This window comes from Rhineura floridana, chromosome 2 (assembly GCF_030035675.1).
Source record: "Rhineura floridana isolate rRhiFlo1 chromosome 2, rRhiFlo1.hap2, whole genome shotgun sequence".
NCBI classification, from domain to species: Eukaryota; Metazoa; Chordata; class Lepidosauria; order Squamata; family Rhineuridae; genus Rhineura; species Rhineura floridana.
This window is the reverse complement of record NC_084481.1, coordinates 94,173,773-94,200,419: the sequence shown is the minus strand read 5'-3', so window position 1 is coordinate 94,200,419 and position 26,647 is coordinate 94,173,773. Positions and strand designations below refer to the sequence as shown.

The 26,647-nt window shown below is 42.0% G+C and overlaps 1 protein-coding gene across 3 annotated transcripts in view; it reads right to left on the bottom strand.

Moving 5' to 3' along the window:
- SLC4A3 (solute carrier family 4 member 3) overlaps nt 1–26,647 on the bottom strand; it is a 66,111-nt gene that overhangs the window by 26,661 nt on the left and 12,803 nt on the right. For all 3 annotated transcript variants that reach the window (XM_061609436.1, XM_061609435.1, XM_061609437.1), the window contains 5 exons: nt 15,451–15,761; nt 14,685–14,851; nt 13,579–13,784; nt 3,973–4,124; nt 3,196–3,376 (listed from right to left, as the gene is read on the bottom strand). In XM_061609436.1, the coding sequence (XP_061465420.1) occupies nt 3,196–3,376; nt 3,973–4,124; nt 13,579–13,784; nt 14,685–14,851; nt 15,451–15,761 (1,017 nt within the window). The remainder of the gene's footprint in view (nt 1–3,195; nt 3,377–3,972; nt 4,125–13,578; nt 13,785–14,684; nt 14,852–15,450; nt 15,762–26,647) is intronic.

The following is a 26,647-nucleotide window of genomic DNA, read 5'->3' as shown; positions in this document are numbered from 1 at the left end:
ATTCTTGACTCCCAGCTGTCCATGGAGGCTCAGGTTTTGGCAGTGAGCCAGGCAGCTTGGTATCAATTACATCTGATACAGAGGCTGCGACCCTACCTTCCTGTCCATCTGCTCCCACGGGTGGTACATGCCCTGGTCTCCTCTCGCTTAGACTACTGTAATGTGCTCTACGTTGGGTTACCCTTGAAGACGGTCCGGAAACTACAGCTGGTACAAAATGCGGCGGCACGGTTGATTAAGAACAGCCGCCGCCGTGATCATATCACTCCAGTGCTAGAAGACCTGCACTGGTTACCAGTTGTTTACCGGGCCCAATTCAAGGTGTTGGTGTTAACCTTTAAAGCCCTATACGGTTTCGGTCCAGTTTATCTAAAGGAGCGCCTCCAGCATCACCAAATATGCCGCCTGACGAGATCAGCCTCTCAAGACCTTCTCTCGGTCCCACCAGTTAAAACATCTAGGCTGGTGCGGACCAGAGAAAGGGCATTCTCGATTGTGGCCCCCACCCTCTGGAATTCTCTGCCATATGATCTTCGCCATGCCCCCTCCCTGGTAGGTTTCCACCGAGGATTGAAAACTTGGCTGTTTAGGCGGGCCTACGGTACTCCTGGGTAATCTGGTTTTATTTCGTAAAGATGTGGGGGGGCTTGATTAATTAGAGACTGATGTTATAATTGTATTTATATGTTGTTTTAATTTTTATGTACGCCGCCTAGAGTGGCCGTTAACTCGGCCAGATAGGCGGCTTAGAAATAAAATTTTATTATTATTATTATTATTATTATTATTATTATTGTGGAGCCCAGTTTGCACCTTGGTACACCAGTGAACTAAGAGCAATGAAACAGGCTGGACGCTGGCTAGAGCACAAGTGGTGAAAGATGTGCGGTGAGTACAACATCATAACCATGCCTACTGTGTGGGGGTGAGGGTGGCAAAGAAGGCCCACTTCTCTGTCACCATCGCATCCTCACATAGCTGTCCAGTGGAGCTTTTCCATATTGTTAGGGGTCTATTGACATCAACTCCAGGCAATAGAGTTTTAGATCCTTCTGAGGCCCACTGTGAATTGTTTGCAAGGCACTTTGCGGGTAAAGTTGCTCGCCTCTGTAGCAATCTCGATGCCTCATCCATATCCGCTGTAGTCCACAGTGAGGTGTCCAGTGCAACATCTGCTGTAACTTCTTGGGAACGGTTTCAGTTGTTGCAGCCTGGTGTAGTGGACAGTGATGAGGCCAGCAACATATCCTCTCAACCCTTGTCCTTCTTGGCTTATTAAAGCTTGCCAAAGGGGTTTGACCTAGTGGATCCAGGGTGTGGTCAATGCATCGTTGTGGGAGGAAGTGGTTCCAGCTTCCCTGTTGCAAATACCCTGTTCTTAGGGAAGGTGATTGAGAGGGTTGTGGCACAGCAATTGTAAGTACTCTTGGATTAAACAGATTATCTTGATCCATTCTTCTCTGGGTTCAGGCCTGATTATGGGACTGAATTGGCCTTGGTCACCCCAATGACCTTTATTGGGAGAAGGATAGGGGGAGTGCGACCCTGTTACTCTTACTTGATCTCTCAACAACTTTTGATACCACTGACTATGGTATCCTTCTGGGCCGACTTGGTGAGATGGGTAATGGAGGAATTGTTTTACAGTGGTTTTGATCCTATCTCCAGGGTGGTTTTCAGAGAATAGCATTGGGTGATTAGCTACCAGGCCAAGTTCAAGGTTCTGGTTTTGGTGTACAAAGCCCTATACAGCTTGGGACCAGGATACCTGAAACACAGTCTTATCCCTTATATACCCAGTCGATCACGGCGCTCTACAGGTGAGGGCCTCCTGCAGATACCATCAGGAGGTCCATTCAGAACAACATAGGAAATGGACCTTTAATGTAGTGGCACCTACCCTTTGGAATTCCCTCCCCTTAAATATTAGATAGGCACCATCTCTGTTATCTTTTCAGTGTCTACTGAAGACCTTCCTCTTTCAATAAGCCTTTTAAGTAGAGACCTTATCCCAGTCTGTGTCTGTGTTGGAACTGTTTTTTAATACATTTTTAAACCTTTCTAAAAAAACAAAACAGATGTTTTTAAAGCTTTTAAAAATGTTTTTAGAGATGTTTTGTTTTAATATGTTTCTAATGGTTGCTTTGTTTTAATATATTCTAAAGTCTGTTTTTATGATGTGTTAAAGTGTTTTTAGTGCTTTTGTTTGCCTCTCTGGGCTCCTACTGGGAGAAAAGGCAGGATATAAATCTAATAAATAATAAATAAATAAATTTACATACATATATCTAGACCCCACTGCATGGGATTTCACACATTGCTCATATATCCCAAGAATCTTCCATGAAACTCTAAATCTTAAATTGGCTCTGAACATTTTGTAAGAAAAATCAGCAGAAAAGAAAACATTTTCTGTGACCTCTTTCTTAGCCCAAGACTTCAGCATTTCGACTTCAGCCAGAGGACCAGGATGCTATGCATGATGGAAAGAGAACCTGGCAGTCAGAAGACAACCCATAATGATTATTATAACTCCCTAACATGATCTCTCTTTCCCTGGAGAGCCTGAACCATGAGAGATCTTGCTGATTTGTAGCTGCATACACACCACGCATTTACAGCACATGACTTCCCCCAAAGAATCCTGAGAATTATAGTTTACTGCTCAGAGAGCAACAGTTCCCAGCACCCTTAACAAACCACAGTTCCCAGGATTCTTTTGGGGGAAATCATGTGCTTTGAATGTATGGGGTATACACTGCTTATGTCTTTTTCTGCAGGTCAGGATATAGCTTTTATTAAAGTCTTGTCAACATACCCTTACATACCCAGTTGATCACTGTGCTCTGCAGGGGAGGGTCTCCTGCAGATACCATCTCCTCAAGAGGTCCGTTCCACACAACAGAGGAAGCAGATCTTTAGTGTTTTGGCACCTACCCTTTGGAATTCACTCCAGTTAAATATTAAGTAGAGATCTTATCCCCAGTCTGCATCTATGTTGGAACTGTTTTTAATGTTTTTAAACATCTTAATTATTTTAAAGATTTTTTAAAGATGTTTTTAAAGATGCTTTTAAGATGTTTTTAGTGTTGTATCATTTGTTTGCTGCCCTAGGCTCCTTCTGGGAGGAAGGGCGGGATATAAATTTAATAATGAATTAATACATCTTAGGACAAAGCTGTCTTGGTTACTCACCATGGGCAATAGTCTTCCTGAGCTCCAGAAGGCTGCGAAAGGACAGTGAGGCCACATGAGGCTTCCCCCATCGTGCTGTGTCCTCCTCCACATCCTCCTCAAATTTGATCCAGCGTGCTGTCTCTGTCCAGTGCATGTCCTGGTTCTTGTCCACCACTAATTCATTCAGCTCCACAAATACCTGTCAGGGGAGGACAGAGACAAGCAAGAACAACAGTTGCTTCTTCTGTGCAAGTTGTTTGATAAGAATTGCATGCTTAACACCTATTGCTGTCATAGGGATGACACAGAGATATGGTAATACTCTATAGTTCTGTCCTGTCACCAGGAATCCCGGTTGATGACAAAATGCTTAAGAGCTGCTATAAGAGAATAAAAATAGCTTCAGAGGAAATGTGTGCCTGCCCTCATCCTGTGGGTCCAATTCAGCCTGTGGGCCTGGTATATCAAGAGCACATGTAGAACTTCAGTGAAGGAGGTCTAGATTCACACTATCCCAAAGGTCTAGAAGATTTAGTCTCCCTTTCTGAGCCAGCCATTTCTCCCCTCAAAACAGGGCCTCTTTGTACCAAGGGAGAACCTAAAGAGTACAGATTAGACCAAGACTACTCACCTATATTTATCTATTTGTCATGAACTCTGCAGCCAAGGGTTACAGTGACTATTGTTATTGCCTCTGTGGGAAGCAATCCCCTACCATGAAACATGGCAAGCACGTACTTGAATCTGCCAACTTTATCTGTACATTGTGGGGTCTCAGCAGGTCCAGGCCATTACCTCGTGGGGTTTCCTGTCAAGTTTCTTCTTTTTCTTCTTTTTCTTGACAGACATCGAGGCCAAAGGCTTTTTGCTGGTTCTGGTAGTCTGGCTCCGGGAGGGTTTCTTAACCAGATGTCTCCTTACTCCTGGATTATCTTCAAAACGATGGCCTAGAATAAAGCCAGGACAGGAACAAAGGCAAGTGGAATAATAAATAGAAATGCATTGTCAGGACAGTTAGCTTGCCCTTCTATAGCTGGGGTTTATATATGCCATGACTGAAACCACAGGAGCATAAGTTTTGGTAATGGTCACAGAAACCAGCATTCTAAGAAGCTCCTTCCTCCCCCAACATGACTCTAAGAGTTGAATAAATTATGAAAAATTGGCATATTTCTACTATTCTGCTTAATTTGTACAAATCACAGAATTAAGGTTTTCTCAGTGCAGTGTTCCTTGGCATGGAATATTAGTGTTATGTTTTCTTTTTAAAGCAGAGCATGCACTGTCTTGCTTGTCATGTTTTATGAAATTGTCCTGTATTGAATCAGACCACTGGCCAGTCTTGACCAGTACCGTGTTTATTACGAAAGGCGGCATCTCTCCAAGGTCTCGGGTGCAGGCCTTCTACCCAAGATCCTTAACTAGAGATGCTGGAGGCTGAACCTGAAGTCTTCTGCATGCAATGCATGTGCTTCACCACTGAGCTATGGCCCTCTCTACCCTACATTCTGACTTATTCTGAACAGTTTGCAACAGAGCTAGCAAATAGAGGTATTATTCCCACACATTTGTCTCCCAACATTCTTCTTGAACAGGTGTAGGTGCTTTTGCAATAGATCCCTATCTCGAGAGAGGTGCATATTGCTGCAGTGATATACTCCATGAAGCATGGCAAAACCTCTGCTCAGCTACTGTTTGTTGTTACTGTTTGGGTTTTTTTGGATGCTGCAGGAACAACAGTGGAGAGCCAAGGCAGAGGAAGTGCATAACGTGGAAGGAACTTTGGGAGGACTTTCAGAGCCCTATACGTGAAAGTACATGAAGAGGAGTTCAGTATATTACAGGCATACATGTACACCCTTAATTATTTTATTTATTACATTTTTATCCTCTCTTCCTCCAAGAAGCTCAGGCAGTATATAGTATTCTCCTGCTCACATTTTATATTCACAACAATCTTGTGAGGTAGGTTAGGCTGAGAGCGACTGGTCCATGGTCACCTAGCCAGTTTTGTATCCAAGTGGGGATTTGAACCTGGACCTCCCTAGGGCTAGTCCAACACTTCTAGATCTAACCATTATATTGGACTGGACTGGCTCTCCCCACGGCAAACATTTTGATCTCTGATTGTCATGCCCCCTCTGATTAGCATGGTTTATGGGATGATGTGGGAAAATCCCATATTTTTGAAGCAACAACTATTCTTCTATGTGTGTGTGCTATTTGCATATACTAAATAGTTTAGGATAAACAAGGCTAAACTTGAATAAACAAGAGGAGGTGTTACTGGGTAAACTTTATTGTTTTACTTTGTTGTTCGCCTACATAAATAAATAAATCACCAAGGGCATAAACTAGCAAGGGTTAAGAATGTAAAAGCCCTGCTGGGTCAGACCAAAGACACATCTAGTCCAGCATCCTGTTCTCGCAGTGGCCAGCCAGATGGCTATGGGAAGCCCATAAGCAGGGCATGAGTGCAACAAAACTCTTCCCACTTGTGTTCTCCAGCAATTGGTGTCCAGAGGCATGTCACAGCTGATGCTGGAGGTAGTATGCAGCCATCATACCATTTTCCTTTAATATGTATAAACCCTTTTAAAGCGGTCCGAGTTGGTGGCCATTACTACATCCTGTGGCAGCAAATTCCACAGTTTAACTATGTGCTATGTGAAGAACTTCCTTTTGTTTGTCTTGAATCTTTTATTCAGCCTGGATCATAGTAATATGTGATGGGGAGAAAAAATTCTCTCTTCACATTCTCCACACCATGCATAATAATAATAATAATTATTATTATTTATTAAATTTTTATACCGCCCCATAGCCGAAGCTCTCTGGGCGGTTCACAACATCAAAATATCAACATACAATTTAAAACCACACATTAATCAATTTAAAACATCTCATTAAATATCCAAATAAACCTATACTAAACTTAAATACTAAAAATACTAAAATATTAAATGCTACAATACTAAAATGCTAGAATGCAACTCTATCATGTTCCCTGTTACTTGCTTTTTTCCAGACTAAAAGACTCAGTTGTTGTAACCTTTCCTCACAGGGGAGTTCTCCATCATCTCCTTGATCATTTAGTTATACTTTTCTACACCTTTTCCAACTCTACACTGTCCTTTTTTGAGATGAGATAACTAAAACTGTATGGAGTATTCCCAGTGGCACTACAGATTTGTACAACAACATTAGGATCTGTCAGTTTCACTTTTAATCCCTTTCCTAATGATCTCTAACATGAAATTTGCCTTTTTTATTTTTACAGCTGCTGCACAATAGGTTGACATTTTAATCAAGCTATACATCATGATCTTGAGATCTCTTTTCTGGTCAGCCACTGCCAGTTCAGACCCCCAGAAGTTAGGATTTTTTGCTACAATGCGCACTTCACACTCACATTGGGGCTCATTGCTTTTACCACCTTGGACAATTTGGTGTCATTAGCAAATTCTAACAGCTCACTGCTGACTCCTAAGTCCAAATCATTTACAGTATGAACAATTTAAAAAGCAGCTTGTTCTGGTTTTCTGTTTCCCCACCTCTAAAAGCAGGTGATGATTAAGGTATCTTCAACCAATGCCTAGATAGCCCTAGGAAGTTAATGACATAAATTTTTATGCAGTAGGTTCAAATATTGTAGTGCCAAGACAGATAGTTGAAGGGTTTTCTGACCTAAGATGGGAGCTAAGCGGTATCTCCCAGACAACAGCTAACAGGGGTTGATTTAAGTCAACGGATCAAGCCAAGGGCAACCATTCAGGGCTTCTATTTTTATTTTTTCCAGTGTAATTATTGGAAAGTAGCATAAAATGTGAGAAAACAGCACTTCTGGACAGTAGTGTCCAGGTGTTTTCCAAATAGTCCAGCTATCCATGCTGCCCTCCATCTATTCTTCACCTACTTTTAATACATCTTGGGAGTATGAAATACAATAATAAATGCCCAGCTGCCAAGCTAGGAGTCTCTCCCCTGTTCCATGATCTCATCCCCTGGAAGGACCATTTTTAGATCCTATGTTGCCAAGTCAGAGCCTAAATTCTAGCGAATGTGGGTCACTAAGGCTGCAATTCTATGCACACTTACCTCAGAGGAAGTTTCATTGAACTTAATGAGGCTTACTTCTGAGAAGGAATTTATAGAATTGCACTGTGAATTAAATATAACTTCAGTCTATACATTGCTGGAGGGTTTTTCCTCCCACTGGCTGTGTTCCTGATTTGAGGCCTGCTGACAGCTGGATCCCACACCATCCCACTTTCAGCTGTACATGAGTGACAAAAAACAACAAGTGCTCATCAATACCAATGCATTCAAGCTGCTTGGAGCTGTTATTCTGGGGTGCTCTATGTGCACAGTAGTTGAATGTAATGCTATCATTTCTACAGGCAAGTTGTACAGCTGATTTGTAGACATGAAGAAATAATATGTGAGTGCAGGAATCTGTGTGATGTAGATGTATGACTTGTATGAAGTGGGTGATGTACAATGCATGTGAGTGTAGTTGCTACAGTCCATTATTAGCATATAGAGCAATATTAGCTTTATCCAATATTATTCCCATGCTTATTTGACCCCTTCCCATGCCTGACATCCCCTTGGAATGGGAATGAGCAGAGCTATCTCCATTCTGCAGAAATAGGTCTGAGTTTGGTGCTTCAAGGCCAAAACAAATGTGATGTGGGAGATCCATGATCATCTCCTACTTTTTCTTTTTAAATTAAAGCGGCATTTGTGGGCTCCAGTTTGATTGCAGCAGATATGGGGGAAAGGGGATTTCATACTCACTTCCCCAGCACTGTTTTGTTGATGTAAAAACCTCCTGCTATCAGCCCCACTGGGGAAAACAATACAGGTATCTGTATGGTGCCTATCTCTCCCCCCAGCAGGACTAATAGTAGCCTTAAAGTATAGGATTTAGACCTGCTCAAGATCAACCAGGATGCCAATGAACAGCATGGATAACATTCCTTATGTCCCAATAATAGTGCAAATAAAATCCTCACTGATTTATCTCACTATGCATGATGGAAGTCTGTGGTCACCAAAGGAGAGAGTCTTTGACAAATATGCATTGCCAGCCTCCACCCTCTGCATGTCAGCTGGAGCAGACTCAAATCTTGTAAGTGTTCTATGTGGTCCTTCCCAACACTGATAACAGCAACTCCTGTATAAAATATAAGACCCAAAGTTTCCTGTGCCAGAGTATCCTTTTAGTGCATATGGGTGGGCTTCCAAAGTGTATGTTTGGTGATGAGTTCAGCAGGATGAGCATATGTTGTAGTTTATAATATATGTTATTACATGATGCTCAAGTGTAAGTGTACCTGGAAGCCACATTTCTAGAAAAAAAGTTACAGTCAAGAACTAAAATGAGACATCATGAGTGCAATCATTTGCTTATGAATAAGTATAGGCTGCAGTTAGGTACCTTCAGCCACACGTCTCCTCTAGATTCTTAAAGACAGACTTCATGCCAAAATAACACAAATGCCTGAAAGTATGTTTATGGGATACACCAGGGTAGAATTTTAAGCAAAAAAAGAAGAAGTAAACATTGCTTGTCTGTGTGCACCCATGGGTAGATAGGATGACCAGAGACAAAAAAGGACAACATTCCTGCACCTTTAATAGTTTTGTAGAAGGAAGACTTTTTGAAGGTGCAAATTGTCACACAAGGATAACATTGTCTGTATAACTATTTAAGGTAAAACAGCCTATCCTCTTTTGAATCTGGTCACCCAATGAAGACTAGAATCTAAGCAAAACTAAGAGTAGATGTATGAGGGAATGTGCGCATGTGCGCACATATGGTTCCCAGCAGGTACTTACAGGTTGGCTTCAAGCTTTGATAGCCCAAGTGGTTCTGGATGGCCTCCCATAGATCATAGTCTTCGAAGTTCAGGGCAAACTCCTCAAAGTCCTCATACCCAAAAGAATTATGGACACAGATGGCTATCCCTACTTCCGAGTTGTCTCCTACTCCCATCTCCTTCACTGCATTCTCTCTGTCTGGAACAGCCATCGCGATGTCCTTAAGAAGGCGGGAGTCAAAGGGCATGTGACAATCACAACATTAGCAAGGAGTATGCCTTAGGGGATGGACCCCTCTTCTCTCTGTAGCTTATTAGGCAGCACAAAATCCAGGAAGCTGCTAGGTCCAGATTTTTGAGGAAATGCCAGCATACGTCATCTAGGGAAGATACAAGTGCAGAGACTTCCCCTGCTTGCTTGGAGTCCAAGGGAGCACATACATATTCTTGCTCACTGCCACAGCTCAGCAGGAAGTTTGCTGCAGGAGATCCAATACATGTGCTGCTGGAAAAGGTTCTTTGGCTTGTGGCACTGCCTGCTGTGCCCCCTCACTCCCTTTTGGTGTCTCCACCCACCGAAGCCTGGGAAAGCAGCCTATTGACTTTTCTGTATCCTGGGGCTCAGAGCTGGCATTTCCATGACGTCTCTTCAGTGCTCCCACATAGAAAGAACCAGTATATGTGGAGGGGCATGGCACACAGCACAGCCCATAAGTGTACATGTACATAAGTTGAGTCCTAATTACTTTAAAAAATTTCAGCAACTGCAATGATAGACCCTCCGAGTAGGAATCTGGATCTAATGTGACCGCTCCCTTCAGGAGATAAAATGCATAGATTTCTCAGAGCACAAAAGCTGGCTGATAACTCTGAGCCAAGGTCAACAGGGGAAGGAAAAGTCCTGGAATCACAGCAGAGAAGATACAGGGCCTGCCTGACAAGCTCAGAAATGAATTCCATCCATTATGGATGGACAGTGTCATGAGACATAAATGGAGAATAACAAAACAGAGCCCCTGGGCAACAGAAGACCACATCTGGACTGGCCAGAGCTAGAAAGGAAGGGAAGTATTTCAGAGATTTCCCCCCAGCACAGTAAGGCCTAGAGAATCCTTCCTTCAGTGGATTCTCAGTATGGTATTGGAGGATGTAAAATGTAAATATACTGCCTTCAAGTCGATTCCGACTTATGGCAACCCTATGAATAGGGTTTTCATGAGGCTGAGGCAGTGACTGGCCCAAGGTCACCCAGTGAGCTTCATGGCTATGTGGGGATTCGAACCCTGGTCTCCCAGATCGTAGTCCAACACCTTAATCACTACACCACACTGGCTCTCTCCTTGGAGGATGTAGATGTGAACTAAGCTGAAGAACAAGTGGCAAGGTCCATGTAGTCACTAGTGATTATTGTGGTGTTTCCTTAGGGCATTGTTAAAAGAAACAACTCAGATGTTATTTGCCATGGGTAGTTCTGAGCTGGCAAGAGGATACAACATATATTACATAATTAATTCTCATTGCCACTGACACATCTCATCTTATTATGGACAGCATATTCTGCAGGAATCAGTCCCTGAAAAGGAAGTAGGCCTGCAAATCATGGTAACAAGAGAGCCTGATTTGTATTAGCCATGATTTGTGTCAGTGTACATTTAATGCAAAACTATGGTAAATGCTGAGAAGGGAAGGAAGAAATGGCCCCACAGAGGGAAGGAAGGTTGAAAGGGGGTCTTGACTTTGGGGTGAGAAGGTTGGGAACCTGACACATTGCACTACCTGTGTAAGGGCCAAACTACACATGGTGTTACATGTGTCTTTGTATTTAATATGCAGTTGATAATTATTAGGATCCCAGCCAGCCTTAATGGACTGCCTTCAAGTCGATCCTGACTTATGGCTACCCTATGAATAGGGTTTTCATGGTAAGCAGTATTCAGAGGTGGTTTACCATTGCCTTCCTCTGAGGCTGAGAGGCAGTGACTGGCCCAAGGTCACCCAGTGAGCTTCATTACTGTGTGGGGATTCGAACCCTGGTCTCCCAGGTCGTAGTCCAACACTCTAACCACTATGCCACACTGGCCAGCCTTAAGGGGACATTTAACCCTTTTCTCCTCTGCTGTGGCCCTGAGGAAAAGCCCTTCCCTAAAGGAGCTATTTGCATTGGAAGGAAATTTCCCACTGATGCCAAATTAGGGTCTAGTGCTTGTGCAGCTGTGGCAAGCTGAGCAGAGGACTAGCCTCAGAGGGAGGCAATGGTAAATCCCCTCTGAATACCGCTTACCATGAACACCCTATTCATAGGGTAGCCATAAGTCGGGATCGACTTGAAGGCAGTCCATTTCCATTTGGCCCTAAGCCAAGGTTCACTCTACCAGCAGACACAGACTGATGCCTAGTAGCCTTAAGTCAGATGACTTATGTCCACCAATCTCCTCAACACAGCCTATTTCAGTTTACTTCCTTCCTGACTTTGGGCCACTCTACAGGTTATGTTGTCAAATGCAAACTCCCAACTTCAGAATTACCAGAAGTAATAGGAGTGCTGGCATTTACAGAGAAGGATCCATGCGTGGGAAAGAACAGTATTTAAACCATCCCATGCCTACTGATTCTCCTCTGAAAATGCCACTACCAACACTCCTGCTGCCACTGCCAGTTAGGCTAATTTCCAGTTTTCAGCTCAGCTGAGGGGAGGATCAATCAGTCCAAGGGAGAGATACCTGCAGGGGAGAATCAGCAGGCTATTGCCTCCCATTCTGCCTGCTGATTCTTCTCTGCAAATGTGCACCTAGCTCTCACAATATTATGTGGGGAATGCTGTGTTTCCTTTATAACACTAGTTTGACCCTCAGTGTCTGAATAAATTGTCAAGGAACTTTACCAGACCTTACTCTCCTGCTTTCCTGCTTTTTATTTCTTCCTTGTGTCATATAGGAATGTTGCTAGCCGGAGATACATCACAGAAAAAAACAATGTGTATTCTGACAAAGGCAGACTTTACATTCAAATTATAGATTTACAGCATAAACTGATTTTAAGTCTCACAAGTAAGAGCATCCTATGAATTCATATCAAAATGTAAACTATGGTCTCATGATTTTATTTCTACATAACCCTTTCTCTTGCCTCTGCTTTATTTCAGATTCCACCATCTTATAGTCCCCTCCGTTTTTAAAAAATAAAATAAGCTTGAAGGCTGCATTTATGAACTGAAGCTATCTAATGACTTAAAGCAACATCTGGAATAGTTTTGACAGATAGAGGAGGGCCTAGTCAGAGAGACCTTTTTCTTCTCCTCATGTAATATAACCTGGGGGTCATCCAATGAAGCTGAATGGTGGAAGATTCTGGAGAGAAAAAAGAAAGCATTTCTTCACACAGTACATATAGAATTTGCTACCATAAGGTGTGGCATTGGCTACCAATTTAGACTGCTTTAAAAGGGGATTAGACAAATTCATGGAGGACAAGGCTAGCAGTGGTTACTAGTCAGGTAGGGTACCAAACTACCTCCAGGAGCAGAGGTAGTATGCCTCTCTGAATGCTAGGTACCAGAGAACCACAGAGAGGACTATTGACCTTCTGTCCTGCTTGGGAGTTTTCCATAGGCATCTGGTTCATCCCTGTGAGAACCAGGATGCTGGACAACATAGGCCTTTGTTCTGATCTAGCAGGGCTACTATTATGTTTTTAGGGCCTGGGCTTAACAGGTGCTTATTTCTCTCTAGGAAATGGAGGCAGGGCTGATGGTAGCTCAAGCAGAGGTACTTTTTATTTATTATTTATTTATTGAATTTATATCCCATCCTTCCTCCCAGAAGGAGCCCTACTTTTTGTAGTTGGGGTAAATGTTCTGACACTGAAGTAGCTGCAATTGGGTCTTGTTTGTGCTATTCTCAGACAGCAAAGGAGCCAGTTGAGGGGCCAGGGAACCAGTTAGGTATTTTGGTCTTAAGGACGGTCAGAGGAGGCACAAACAGTGGTTTACAGAATCATGATCAGTGTGGGCTGAGAAAATAGGGCACAATTATTCTGGCTACAATCCTATGCATATTTACTTAAGAGTTAAGTCCCACTGAACTCAGAGAGATTTATGTCTGAATAAACATGTGGCGGTTTGGGCCGTAAATCTTCCCAAATACAAAAACTCAGGGTTATTGATCAATACAGATAAACAGTAGATCTAAAGACAAACAAAAAGAGCCAGTTCTTCACACAATGCCACAATTCATAATTAACCATTGGAAGCCATTGCTAGAGGATATTAAAATGGCCATTAATATAGATGTGCTCTGAGAGCCAAAAACACAACCTCTTTCAGAGGCAGTATCCTTCTAACTACCAAATATTAGTGAGAATTCACCATATGGTATAGTTACCTTCCTCCTGACTTTGTTGTGGAAGCTACTAAATTATCTAATTGGCCACTTGTAGTACAAAGGTCTATTGTTCTCTGCAGCATAGCAATCTTTATGCTTTTATAAAGCTTTCATATTCATTCAGTGCTGCATTAGGAGAGAATCCTGGCAGACAGACCCCACCACCGCCGCCAACAGGGACCCAATCCAAATCTCACTTTTCATATCATCAAGGTCAGCAGAAGCCAGCATCTGGGCCTCAGCCTCATCTGTGGGGATTCGCTGGTATGTGGCACTCTCCATGGCGGTCATACTGCCGATACACACCCTCTCCTTCAGGTCATAGCTTGACCGCTGCCCACTTGGCACCTGATTCCAAAGTTTATGTTTGTCCCAAATCCTGTTGTCTCTATACCCAGAGAAGCTGTGGAGACAAGTAACAGAGAGTATGATGTTGGCACTGGCTCAGCAACAGGAAGAGAAAGGTTATTCCTAGCAGGGAGACAAGTCAGGGAACAAGACTGGCTAAATATTTTTGATCTCTCCTAAACAACCTTAAAAGCAAGAGACAAGTTTGCCTCAACAGAAACAAGCTATTTCTTAGTGGAAAGGATGAGTCTGCAAACTAGCCCTCTCCCTCCAATCTTGGTTGCATAGAGGCTCAAAGGTGTGATGTTCCTCAGTCAGCATTCATCTTCTAAAATTTTAGGTGTTCATTGCTTAAGCTTGCTTGGAAAGCAAGCCTTCTGTTCTGGAAACTTGATCCCTAATCACAGGTGCATGGGGGCCTGTTGTGATTATTGTTAATAATCACATTTGTATCCTGTTTCTCAAGGAGCTCAGGGCACTGTACATAGGGGTTATTCCATTTTATCCTCACAACACACCCTGTGAGATAGGTCATGCTGAGATAGTGACTGTATCTGGGCCAAGGTCAGCTAGAGGGCTTCAAGGCTAAGCAGGGATTTAAATCTATATCTGCCTGATTCAAGCCCAGCAATATATATATACACACATACATACACACACACACTATACCACACTGGTCACATCACACTTTTCCTCAGTGATGAAAAGAAAGATGTATACTCCTTAATTATTGATAAATTCCAGGAACAAGTTTGGAAACTGAAAACAGGTTTCAGAACTAAGTCTGGGTGAGCTGTGACTCAAATTAAGCCCAGCCCTAATTGTGCTTGTATCTTTAAAACAATATTTTGAGCTTGAACCAGGTATATACAAACACCTTTCTTTTTCTACTCATTTCTATAGCATTTGCATTCTATCTGAATCCCAAACCATATAAAAGAACAACCCTTCTTACCTCTTGGGAGAGGTAAGTCCCTTCTGTGGCAGTAGATCGGAGAGACATGGGAGTGGAGAGAGGTGACTGCATTCCTCTGCCACATGAAATGACAAAGGACATGGGCTACCACAGGCTTCCTCCTCCTCCTCCTCCTCTTCATCATCATCATCACTCCCAATGATAAACTGTAAAGAAGCAAAGCAAAGAGCCAGACTGGCACAGTAGTCAGGAAACCTGGGAAATGTCACTCTTATTGCCCTGGCTAAAGCTGAGAAAATAAGGAACACTATGAGTCTTTATTGTTTGAAAAACTGCCATCCATCCAAAATTTTCCATCTGCTCCATACTAGCTAACCGTTTCATACTATGTGGCAGTTCCACTGGTCATTAATAGATAATGCACATACACACACACACAAAATCAGGACTGGCCCAAGACATTTTGCTAAAGCAGAATAGCAACTGGCACACACACACTCAAGTTGAGGATGTTGTTTTGGCACCTGAAACAGAAAAAGTCAAAAGTACCTCTCCCTAGAAGTAAAAATACAATACTATATTAAATAACTAGCAATTTGCTATTTTTTCATGATGCTAAAAATCAGCTGCCCCAGGCAGCACCCTCACTCTGCCTAGTGGCAGGGCCAGCCCTACAAAATGTCTGCACTGCTTCATGACACGGGGGGTACTAGAAATCTTTCAACCTTGTTTCCAGTTTACCTAATTCTTGTATATTCACCTCCAAGCCCATGGCCCTTGTTGCTGGATGGGTAAAATCTCTCACCTCAATGCTTCCTTCTGTCAGCCCTGCCTTTGGCTTGCCATGAGATTCTCCTTTGGGAGACGCTTCAAGGTCAGACTCTGCTGAGGCATCCTTCTCTAGAACTTCTTCCCCTTCAGATTCTCCTTCCTCCTCCTCCTCATCTTCCTCTTCCTCCACCTCTTGGATGGGGGGGGTGACATCGGAGGGAGGTATAGCCGTCTTTCTTCGTTTTTTCTTCTTCTTTCTTTCAGAGTAGGGAGACCTCTTCTTGTAGGGGAGAGGCAGGTGGGTGGAGAGAGGGTGATGGATGTGGTGGGATGTCTGGCGATGAACTGTGGAAAAGAACGGGGGGGGGGTTATCATGGAGAGAGTACAGGAACAGGAAGGCATCCTGCAGGGTATCACAAACAGGGACAGGGGAAAAAAGAAGGGATAGGAAATACGCATGCTGCATTTTAGCAAACTCTTCTTGTCCCTGCTAGGATTTCTACTGCAGCACACAAAAAGAACACAGGAAGCTGCCTTATACCAAGTCAGACCACTGGTCCATCTAGCTCAGTATTGTCTACACTGACTGGCAGTGGCTCTCCAGATCTAGCTGGAGATGCTGCGAATTGAACTCAAAACTTTTTGCATATGTGCTTTACTATTGAGCTATAGCTGTCTCCAACAACACAGGCATTTCCTTCTCAGTCATAGTAAGAAAGAAACCATATCATCTTCTTCATATGGCTTTACACTTTCTGAAATAAGTCTAGCAACCCCTAAGGCACTCCCAAAATATCTCAGAATTGCACAGTTCATCTGCCTGGAACCCAAGATTCAGCTCCTGTTGCCTCCATGATACAGATTCCACCGTTTTCCCCAGTAAAGTGTGTTTGTGTGTGTGTGTCTTACCAGTGAATTTATTATCATCACTAAGCAGTTGTCCTCACAGACAGATTAGTTACCCTCAGTCTTCAATATCAAAAGTGATTTGAAAATGCAATGCAATAAGCAAACCTATAAATATCAGGAAGGTGTTCCATCCTGCCTGGATTCACTATTCCTCTCCATATTAATAAATAAAAGGAAGAGAGTCCATCCTGCTTAGTATTCCCCTTCAAAACTAACTTTGCTAAATTCTGTAATTCCATCTCAACTAAAATAGATCTGGGTGATGCTTAATAGTTGAGATAGAAGCTACCTCACTTAATTCAAGCAGCGTAGTGGCAAATGTAGAAGTGCAGGGTCCCTTCATGATCATCACAGCCATGCCCCCTTTCCCACTTCCCCTCCTCTGCTTCACTCTCTGTGTTGTCTCCAAGTCCACACTCCACTACAACAGACATCTCTAAAAGCCAATCAGTATGAAAGGGGAGGCTGCCTGTTACCTACTAAGAAGAGTTTTCTCTGTGTCTGACTCACCTCCTTTCACTCTGATTTGCTCCAGTCAGCACGAAAGTACAAGGACTCTTCTCAGTGGCTAACGCACTCCCATTTCATTATGATTGGCTTGTACATAGGAACCTGGCCACAATGTGACTGTAGGTGGCAGCCTAGTGCAACACATTTGCTGAAGCAACAGATGAATGCTACATAAAGAGGCAAAGGATTATGAGGCAAAAACAATTTTTTAAAACCCAGTAGCAGCAGACTATAGGACATGAGATAACAGAGTGTATGATTAGCACCTCAGTGAGTAAGTAGTAGCAACAGCCAACTGGAATCTAGAAACTATAGCTTATTGGAGCCTGGGACTTTGAGTAGTCTTGGATGTGGGGATACTACAGTTCCATCTAGAGAAGCCACTTACACATTGGCAAAAAAAAGAAATACATCACCCCAAAGAGAAAAGGGCACAGATTTACATAAAATGTGCATTTGTTAATTTATTTGTAAAAAAGTAAAGGTGTCCCCGCACTTGTAGTGTGAGTCGTTTCCCACTCTTAGGGTGACGTCTTGTGACGTTTACTAGGCAGACCGTATATATGGGGTGGGATTGCCAGTTCCTTCCCCAGCCTTTCCTTACCCCCCGGGTACTAATTTTACCGACTACGGATGGATGGAAGCCTGAGTGGACTTCGACCCCTTTTACCAGCGATTCGGCTTCCTCCTTCTGTTGGAATCGAACTCCGGCCGTGAGCAGAGCTTCGGCTGCATTACCGCTGCTTTACCACTGCTTCACCACTCTGCGCCACGGAGGATCTTTAATTTATTTGTAGAGATGCATTATTTGGAAAAAAGTATATATAATGATTTAAACAGAAACACAATAGATCCCACCACAGTAGGAAGACTTGGACTAGGTGGCCTGCATGCCTGCGATCTGCTGAGCAGGTGCTAACTGGTTAACGCTTAAGTAAGAACACAAGAACACAAGAACACAAGAAGAGCCTGCTGGATCAGGCCAGTGGCCCATCTAGTCCAGCATCCTGTTCTCACAGTGGCCAACCAGGTGCCTGGTGGAAGCCCGCAAGCAGGACCCGAGTGCAAGAACACTCTCCCCTCCTGAGGCTTCCGGCAACTGGTTTTCAGAAACATGCTGCCTCTGACTAGGGTGGCAGAGCACAGCCATCACGGCTAGTAGCCATTGATTTTATGCCTCTAATAGGTTTTCAGTGCTCACTCTCAAGTATCCTTGACTCGGTCCATAAGAAGCCTAAAAGGTAAGCACCATGGGTTGTATTCAACTAAGCCCTACTCACAGTAGATCCAGTCAAATTAATGACTGGATTAGTCATTAATATGACATTAGTCATATCTATGAACCTCAATGGGCCTATTCTGAAGAGGATTAACACCACTGATAACTGATAACTGATAACTGATAACTGGTGATGGGCAACTTGAAGGCTTCTGCTGTCTGTTGTTTTAGTACATTATCTTGAAACCAGACTTGGACCAGACATCCCCCTCAAATAGAGAACTGTCCTCTGTAAACCCAAACCCAAGCAAAATGTATGAGAAATGGCTGATAGGCTCAGAAGAGCTCCAGGATATACTTTAAGGAAGTGAAAGGGACAGCTTTAATATTTTGCTAAAATTTCTAATGGGCAAATTACTCATTTTGCACACATACATGTCACAAAGTCATGATGGTTTTTTTAATGAATGAAAAGCATATCTAGGAACCTGTAAATTTGATTGAAGAAGGGGTGGGCAATGAAAACTCTTTCCATACTAGTCATTTTTAAGTCTAGCTGCTTTTCCCCCATGGAGAAAAAGGTCAAGCAATCAGGAAAAAACAACTGCTGATGAGAAAGGGTTAACAACACCCTCTTCTCCCCACCACTATCAAATGTAGCCTCCTGGGGTTGTATTTCATTTTTTTTTAAATCATCTCTTTATTACCTACATTTGTGTATAATGTGTTGTTTGCCTCTTAGACAAGGTCTGATTAAAGTGAGGGGGCTGCCCAGAGCGAAGCTATGATTAGGATAGGGTGCTTTGTGATAGAAGAATCTTAATAGTTCATAATCCTGGGCTCAGCAGTGTCTTTGCTTGTGCACTGCTCTTCTTGGTGTAGTCATCCAATGTCAGACCTGCCTTGGAACATATTCCAATAACCCTGGCTAGAGTGTGACAGTGGAAGTATTCACATAAATGAGTACAGGTGATCTGATTAGCACCAGCCACATTTAGAAACTGTCAGAAGATGCCAGTGAAATAATCCAGGAGACACTGTGGTAGTTGGTGCTTCCCCAAAACAGTGGGGCTCCATACAACTCTGTCCACCAAACAAAACTGCCATCCTGCTTCCAGGTTTATCTGCTCTGTCCCATCTATTTCATCCATCATTTCTCATGAAAGAATGCTTATAAATAATTTGAAATAAAAGTTCATATAAAACACATTTCCATCTCCCCCCCCTGCATGTCTTCAAACTGTTGCTAAAAATGTAAGTAAGAAAGCACACCTAATTTTACCAGTCTTTGTAAGTATTCACTTGCCTCCCTTTTGTCAGTAAGCCATAGCCTCTGGGTCTCAATGGGGAGTGGCTGTTATTGGCCCACTCAGGCTCTGCGGTCTAGACAATATTGTGTGCCACAAACAGAAAGCATGAAATTCTTACAGCCAAAAAACTCCCCAAAGACTACTCTGTGAAAATGCATACTTGTAATTTTCATTAATGTAATTTACACACAGATACTGAAATCATCATATAAGTATATTATGCATCACATCTATAGCAAATATACTCCTGACTGTAATATCATCAAAAAGTGACAATATAATGTGAAGATCCAGCATGTATTAAAAAATCTTAAACTACCATCCTCATACACGTCAAGAGAGGTGTCATAACTTTTAAAAGCTTCTAAATGTTGTCCTGCAGAGTCTCCAAATAATTTGATGGATCCTGCTCTAGTTCAGATCAGATTCCAGTTAATATTCCTGTGTTGTTGTTGTTTGTGTGTGTAGTGGTTAAGGTGTTGGACTAGGACCTGAGAGACCAGGGTTCGAATCTCCACACAGCCGTGAAGCTCACTTGGTGACCTTGGGCCAGTCACTGCCTCTCAGCCTCAGAGGGAGGCAATGGTAAACCACCTCTGATTACCACTTATCATGAAAACCCTATTCGTAGGGTCGCCATAAGTCAGGATCGACTTGAAGGCAATCCATTTTATTTTCCACTCTCTTCAGTAAGATGCCAGAATTAGCAAACTGACATGGAGTCAACTGAAATTTATGTGTGTGTGTATCCTCCATATACAAACTCACAGAAACATCATCCTCTGCTCCCACCATTTTAGTTAGTAGAGAGGTTCTTACAGAGCAAATAACTCCACCTCACTGTAGCAAACGTTATGCCATACACTGCAGAAAATGGCAGAACTCCCTCACTACCAGCCAATTTGGAGAGTGAAGGGTTGCTTCCTGGCGTCTGTAGTGATCTGTCAAACTCTGAGCATAGGTGGAACATTCAGCAAACCCTTACAAAAGTAAAAGCCAGATCATAGCTTCATAAAGATTGGGAAGTTTTAAAAAGATAATTAACAGTCACCAACCTCCTGACTCAAAGGCACACATGCACACACCAACCTTATGCAGTCTTCTAGACCACAGTGTTGCCACAAGCAAAGAAAACAGCAGAGACCCTCTTTCTGATCCCAATGGGACAAGACATACTCTGCTTCCAATCTCCTGCCAACCATAAGAAAAGGAAAAAGTAGGCATCTTTGAAAGCGATTCGTGAACCTCTTAACTTTGTTGTTTGCAGATTTCCATTCTCTTCTGCTTCAATACCAGTAAATCCTTGCACTAGGGGGTTCATTCATTTACGTGTCTCCCCATCCCCCCAGTAGATATATATCACAAACTCAGCTCCATTGTCGAATATGGGGGATTCTATGACAAATTTAACTATTTGCAAAGCCAGGAAACGTATCAAGACAGAAACTAGTAACAGACTATATTAGCTGAATTTACAGACAAAAATCAGAATCTAGTTTAGGATAGTCCTATACTGGAGATACACCACCTGAAGGGCTTTAGGATTTGGCTGCTGCACTGACAGAACACTACATAGGACACTGGAACTTTGATGAAACACCAGTGGTAATAATACGTAACATAATGTAGAACTTAATGCTGCCAAAATTATTTACATGCTGCTGGTTTCAGTGGGAAAGACTTGAGCACTGAAATAAATGGGATTTAAAAGGACCCTACTCTCCTGTTCTGGGCCAAGGAAGAGCCCACAGGGTGCATGAGGGCAGCACCAAAGAAAGCTCTTAAACCAGGGCTGGAGAATCTCTGGCCTACAGTCTATATGTGGCGCTTAGAGGCTTCCCATCCAGGCCCTTCTCAGTCTCATACCCTGCTCTTCAACTTCTCTGCTGTCTCCTCTTCTTCACCAGCCAGCACAGAACAGGAGCAAACTGCATGTGCTGTGAGGCCAATCCAGATGGGGACCCTGGTGTCAGGGATACAGCGTTTTAAACCTTTGGCCCCACTGTAGTCCGAATCTGGATTGGGCCTCCGGCATTTGCTATCTGCATTACCAAAAAAGGGTTCATTGAAACAAATGGGTCCTTCTTGACAATGCAAATTACATATTCAGAAGGTTCACTCTGGATCAGGTCCATAGCCAAGGGCAAAGGATTAAGGCCCTTCTATCCCCCACACCAGGTTCCTGATATGAAGAACTGTTTTATCTGTTGTACATTTGTTGTTATTTTTCATAGCCATGGCATTCTGTAATGTTTTACTGTTTATAAATATTCCAAATAAATAGATAAAATTTCCCTACCATCCACACTAGGGTCCCAATCCAGATTAGATCCAGGCAAAAATGTACAAGCCCGTGTAAGGAGCTAACTTTTTACAGGCTCTCAAACCGTGGTCTGTGGGCCACCAGTGGTCCAAGAACTTCATTCAAGTAGTCTGCAACATGTCTGTGGATGTGTAGCTGAAGATGGAAGGTGGCACATTCATCGTATTAAATATTCATATTGTTTAACTGTGTTTGTATAGTTTCTTTTGTTTCTTCATATTGTATTTTATTGTATTACAATCTGAATTGTATGGAATACAATAACATACATTATATAAGAAATAAAAAAGGGAAAATACAATTAAAAATCATACCGCATTTAGCGCAGTGCATTACAATTGCTATAACAGCCAGAAAAATCATTAAGTGGCCTGCCAAGACCCTCAGCAATTTTCAGGTGGTCTGTGGGAACAAAAAATTGGGAATCACCATAAATCCTTTATTCTTTGCTAGTAGTGACCCATTAAGATGCTGAGTAATGTATTTTGATTCATTAATTCTTTGAGACAAACCTCAGCAGGGTTAATATATATAGTCTAGCATTCCTTGCTTAATCTGTTTGTGAGTTTATCATTGATGCTGGAGGAAATTAGCTCGCACATAGTCTCCATGGGAACTGCAATACGATTGGCCTAGAATCACATGGATTTGATTAATCAAACTAAATTACACTGTGGTTTATACAAAGGAGTGTCCAAAGCTATATGCTTTTGTTTTCAGTAGTAACCTGTACCTCTGTTACAATAACTAGCTACTGCCAATCAAACATAGGCACAGACTTGAGTTTTACCATCTAAGCCAAGAGAGCAAGTTATTCTGGAAACAGAACTGTGGAAATTACTGTGACTAGCATAACACAGGGCAATTTTTAAAAAATCTTTTATTAATTGAACTCTTGTGTTTCTCTAAAGCTAATATTCCTGTCAGTTAGGCATATCAACATTCTGCTCTAGATTTATTTTATAATAAGTTTATCTGTACTACATGTGCCTCTCCACTTGGCTGAATCTTAATATAGCAGTTATGTTATAGTTTTCAGTCTGTGGATGGTGAAAACACTGGTATTAAAAGGCAAAATAAATGCTTTGAGTTCACAGCTCAGAGCACATGGGTTGTTTGGATGTTACCAAGCATCCCTGTATACTGGAGGTTAAAGATCTTATGGAGTTTAACAGCATTTTAATTTGGAATTTAGCACTGAAGCTGAATAGCTATTTGCCTTTCTATTCTGAATGAAAGTAGTATGGTTAATTCAATAGGACACCTGGTTTGCATGACAGCCTCTACCTGTAAAGTTGTCACTCCTCAGGGCTGCCAGGTCTCCAGTTTTTGCCTGGAGACTCTGAATTTTCAGGGTCCCCTGTGAGTCTCTGGGTGAGTGACCTTAATCTCCGGACTCTCATCTTTCATTCTTTTAAAAATTAAGTTTCTAGGTGGTCTGGTTCAAGAGATATACACCAAAACGTCAGCTGCCCTCACCACAACTTCTGCTAAATGAGCTCATAGCAGGCTGCTCTAACCCCGCCCTTTCAGGTTTGTAGCCAGTAAGTGAAGTCAGGGTTGTGATTTGTTGACCTGCAGGCAGTAGCTAGACCCCATTGTAAGTTTAGAAAACTATTGTTTTTTCCTACTTATCTGAAAATCTCATAAATTGAGTAAGTATATAGCTTTCAGTCTTTTTATCTCTTGTGTGGAGGAGTCAAACAAATTTAAATTTTCTTGGGCTGTTGAAGAAGGCAGTGTTTTGAAAACGTTCCCAAAATGAAGCTTTAATCCAATACTTGCTTTTCTGGGAGTAAAGCTACAGTGCTAATCCCACATACCAGGAGTAAACCCATTGAATTCAATAGGACTTACTTTTGAGTAGACATGGTTAGGATTATGCTGTAAATTAATGGGACTTTTGAGTGAACATAGCAAAGAATTGTGTTTGTATTATAAATCTTTCCCTCTCCAATCCTATTTTTAAAACAATCAGCAGGGCTTACTTAGGTATCACTTCTTTTATTATGTAAATAATATTAATATTATTTTGAAAAAATGTTCTGAATGACCAACTGGTTTTGACAATAAACTATTATATGGGGTGTATGTATTTTTACATCTACAATGTGTGTGTATATATTTTATTTATTTATTTATGTATTGTACTTATATACCGCCCCATAGCCGAAGCTCTCTGGGCGGTTTATACGGAGTCTTTCCAACAAAACTGTGAGGCAGGGTTGCCAACTTGAAACCAAGGCAGCTTACAATAAGAAATAAATCCGTTTAAAATCCAATAACCATAAAAACAAGTATAAACCGTTGCAAAACAGCTTAAAGAGGCATGATTCTGAATTTTGGGTTGGGTGAGAGACGTTCCTTATCATGTATGTTTCCCTGTTTGAGTAAGCCCCACTGAATACATTGGGACTTGTTTCTGAGTAAACAAACATAGGATTGCACTAGAAATATCTTTACAGGTTGTGTAAATAATAAACAACTTGGAAAGTCATGCTTATATAAATATTTCTTCATACTATGTCCCAATAAGTATCTGATTTCAGACTATGGTTGTACATTATTATTTCCTCCACATTTTAAGTGTGCCCTTCTTCCTTGGGGTGGTCATGGTTTCCCTCTGTTGTTTTCATCCTGAGGGGCAGATTAGGCTGACAGATGGTGAACAGTCCATGGTCATCCAGTAAACTTTATAGCTTATTTTCATTTTGAAAAAATAATTAAAACTATTTACATGCAGGCAAAGTTTATTAAGTAAATCTACACAATACAATTTAAAGCACATCTAACTTGCATTTAAAGGTATGGTTTCCCCTAAAGAATCCTGGGAAGTGTAGTTTTCCCCTCACAGTTATAGTTCCCACCACCCTTAACAAACTACAGTTCCCATGATTCTGTGGTGGGATTCATGTCCTTCAAATATGTGTTGAATGTGCTTTAAATGGATGGTGTGGATCTGCCCTAGGTATTATGTGCATTCATTAGTGAATTGAAAAGAACAATTTTAAAAGATACTTTTTTAAACAGGGGAAGAGTTGTAGCTCATTGGTAGGGCATATGCTTTGCATGCAAAGGTCCAAAATTCAATTTCTGGAAAAGACTATTGCCTGGAATCCTGGACAGCCAATGCTAGTCCATGTCTTCAGTACTGAGCTAGATGGTACCAAATGGCCTGAGTCAGTATAAGACAGATTCCTTTGTCCCTAAAAATGGAAAGAGAACCAAGGGCCACAGTGACTCCAACATATATTTATGGATTTTATTTACAACATTTATATACTGCCTTATTGTAGAAAAATCTCAAAGCGGTTTACAGAGGGAATTAAAACACTAAAACTATTGGGAAAAATTGTTAAAGACAGGTATTTAAAAACATCCAAAATAATAAAACCAGCAATGAGTTGAAAACAGACAAAAAACACAACAGCTTCTACATGCCTGGGTAGGCTTGCCTAAACAAAATATTTTTAAGCAGGTGCCGAAAAGAGTACAATGAATGCCTAATGTCAATAGGCAGAGAGTTCCAAAGTGTAAGTGCTGCCACACTAAAGAACTGATTTCTTACAAGAGCAGAACAAATATGATGAGGCACCCATAACAGGAAAAGCACACTTTGAACTTGGCCTGATAGCAAATCAGCAACAATCAGCAACAAATCAGCAGATTTCAGAGCAGAGGTATAATGTTCTGATAGGGTCTCACTCATGTCAGCAGTCGTGCCCCAGCATTCTGCACTAACTGCAGCACCAGGTCAGGTTGTGCTGCATAGGGATTTCTGTGACCTTGGCTGACTGGCTGCCAGGATTATTTTAGTTTTGGTTTTTGGTTAGGGACCCTGACTGGTTGTGAGTTTTCTGCCTTACTCATAGGAAACTTGTTGTGGTTGGTATGGTATTGCATTTAGGAAATCATCACTGTCTTTTTCTTTTTGCATTTCATTTACCTTTAACCTCACTTCCTTACATGTACAGAAGCAACAACAGTGGTTCCATGCACTCAGCTCAACCCCCTTGAACCCACTGATGATGTGCCTTGTTGGTTGCATGACAGTTTGTTTCTTGTCCAATAGTGGTAAAAGAGAATTCACATACTGGGAAGCGTGACTGCAATTGTTGTTGTTCCCAAGCTGTTGCCTTTGAAGGTAGACCAAACCAAGAATTTCTGTCAATTTTTACTCACTGGAATTGGGTTGGCTGTCAAAGTAAGTTTATAGCGGCCCACAGGGTACACAGAAAAGGGTGGGGGATCTTCTTACTCTTACTCATTTCTCAGACCTCTTTCTGAAGTGAAGGGTCAAATCTGTAAAGAAGTTTGGAGCAGCCATGTTAAAAGGTAGGAGCAGGGCATTCCAGGCAGGGAGTTGCCAACCCTGCTTGGATATGGATATCTTTGCAGAGGATCCCTAGTCAAGCTTTACCAACAGCACCATCCAAACTATATCTACTCAGAAGTAAGTCCTGTTGAGTTCTAAGGGGCTTAGTCCCTTAGGTAGTGCGTTTAGAATTGCAGCCTTCGGGAGCATCCATCTTTACTCCTGAGTGCTCCCATCTAACATCTCCACAACACTAGTCTCCTTTTCCTACAATGGCCTTCTGGTGACTGGCTTGGCCTGAAGGCACTTAAACCCTTCTTGCCAGAAGTAAGCTAGATTAAATGTTCCCTACCCAGGCTCCATCTTTTAGCTAAGATTTCTATCTTAATTTCCAATCAGAGAATTTTTTTTGTTTGAATTGTATGCTCCAAGCAACTGTGGCTGATGCTTAATGTATCATGCTTAATTACATTACTCGGGCCTACCCCTGAAATCTCAGGGTTTGGGATGCTTCTGCCCTGGCAATCCTACTCCTCACAGAAAAAACACCTTATGTAAAATCCTTTAATTTTATGCATTTTAAATAGTACCAGTTTTAAAAAAAGGAGAATCAGTCTGGAAAGGGGTCAGATCATTTTACAACT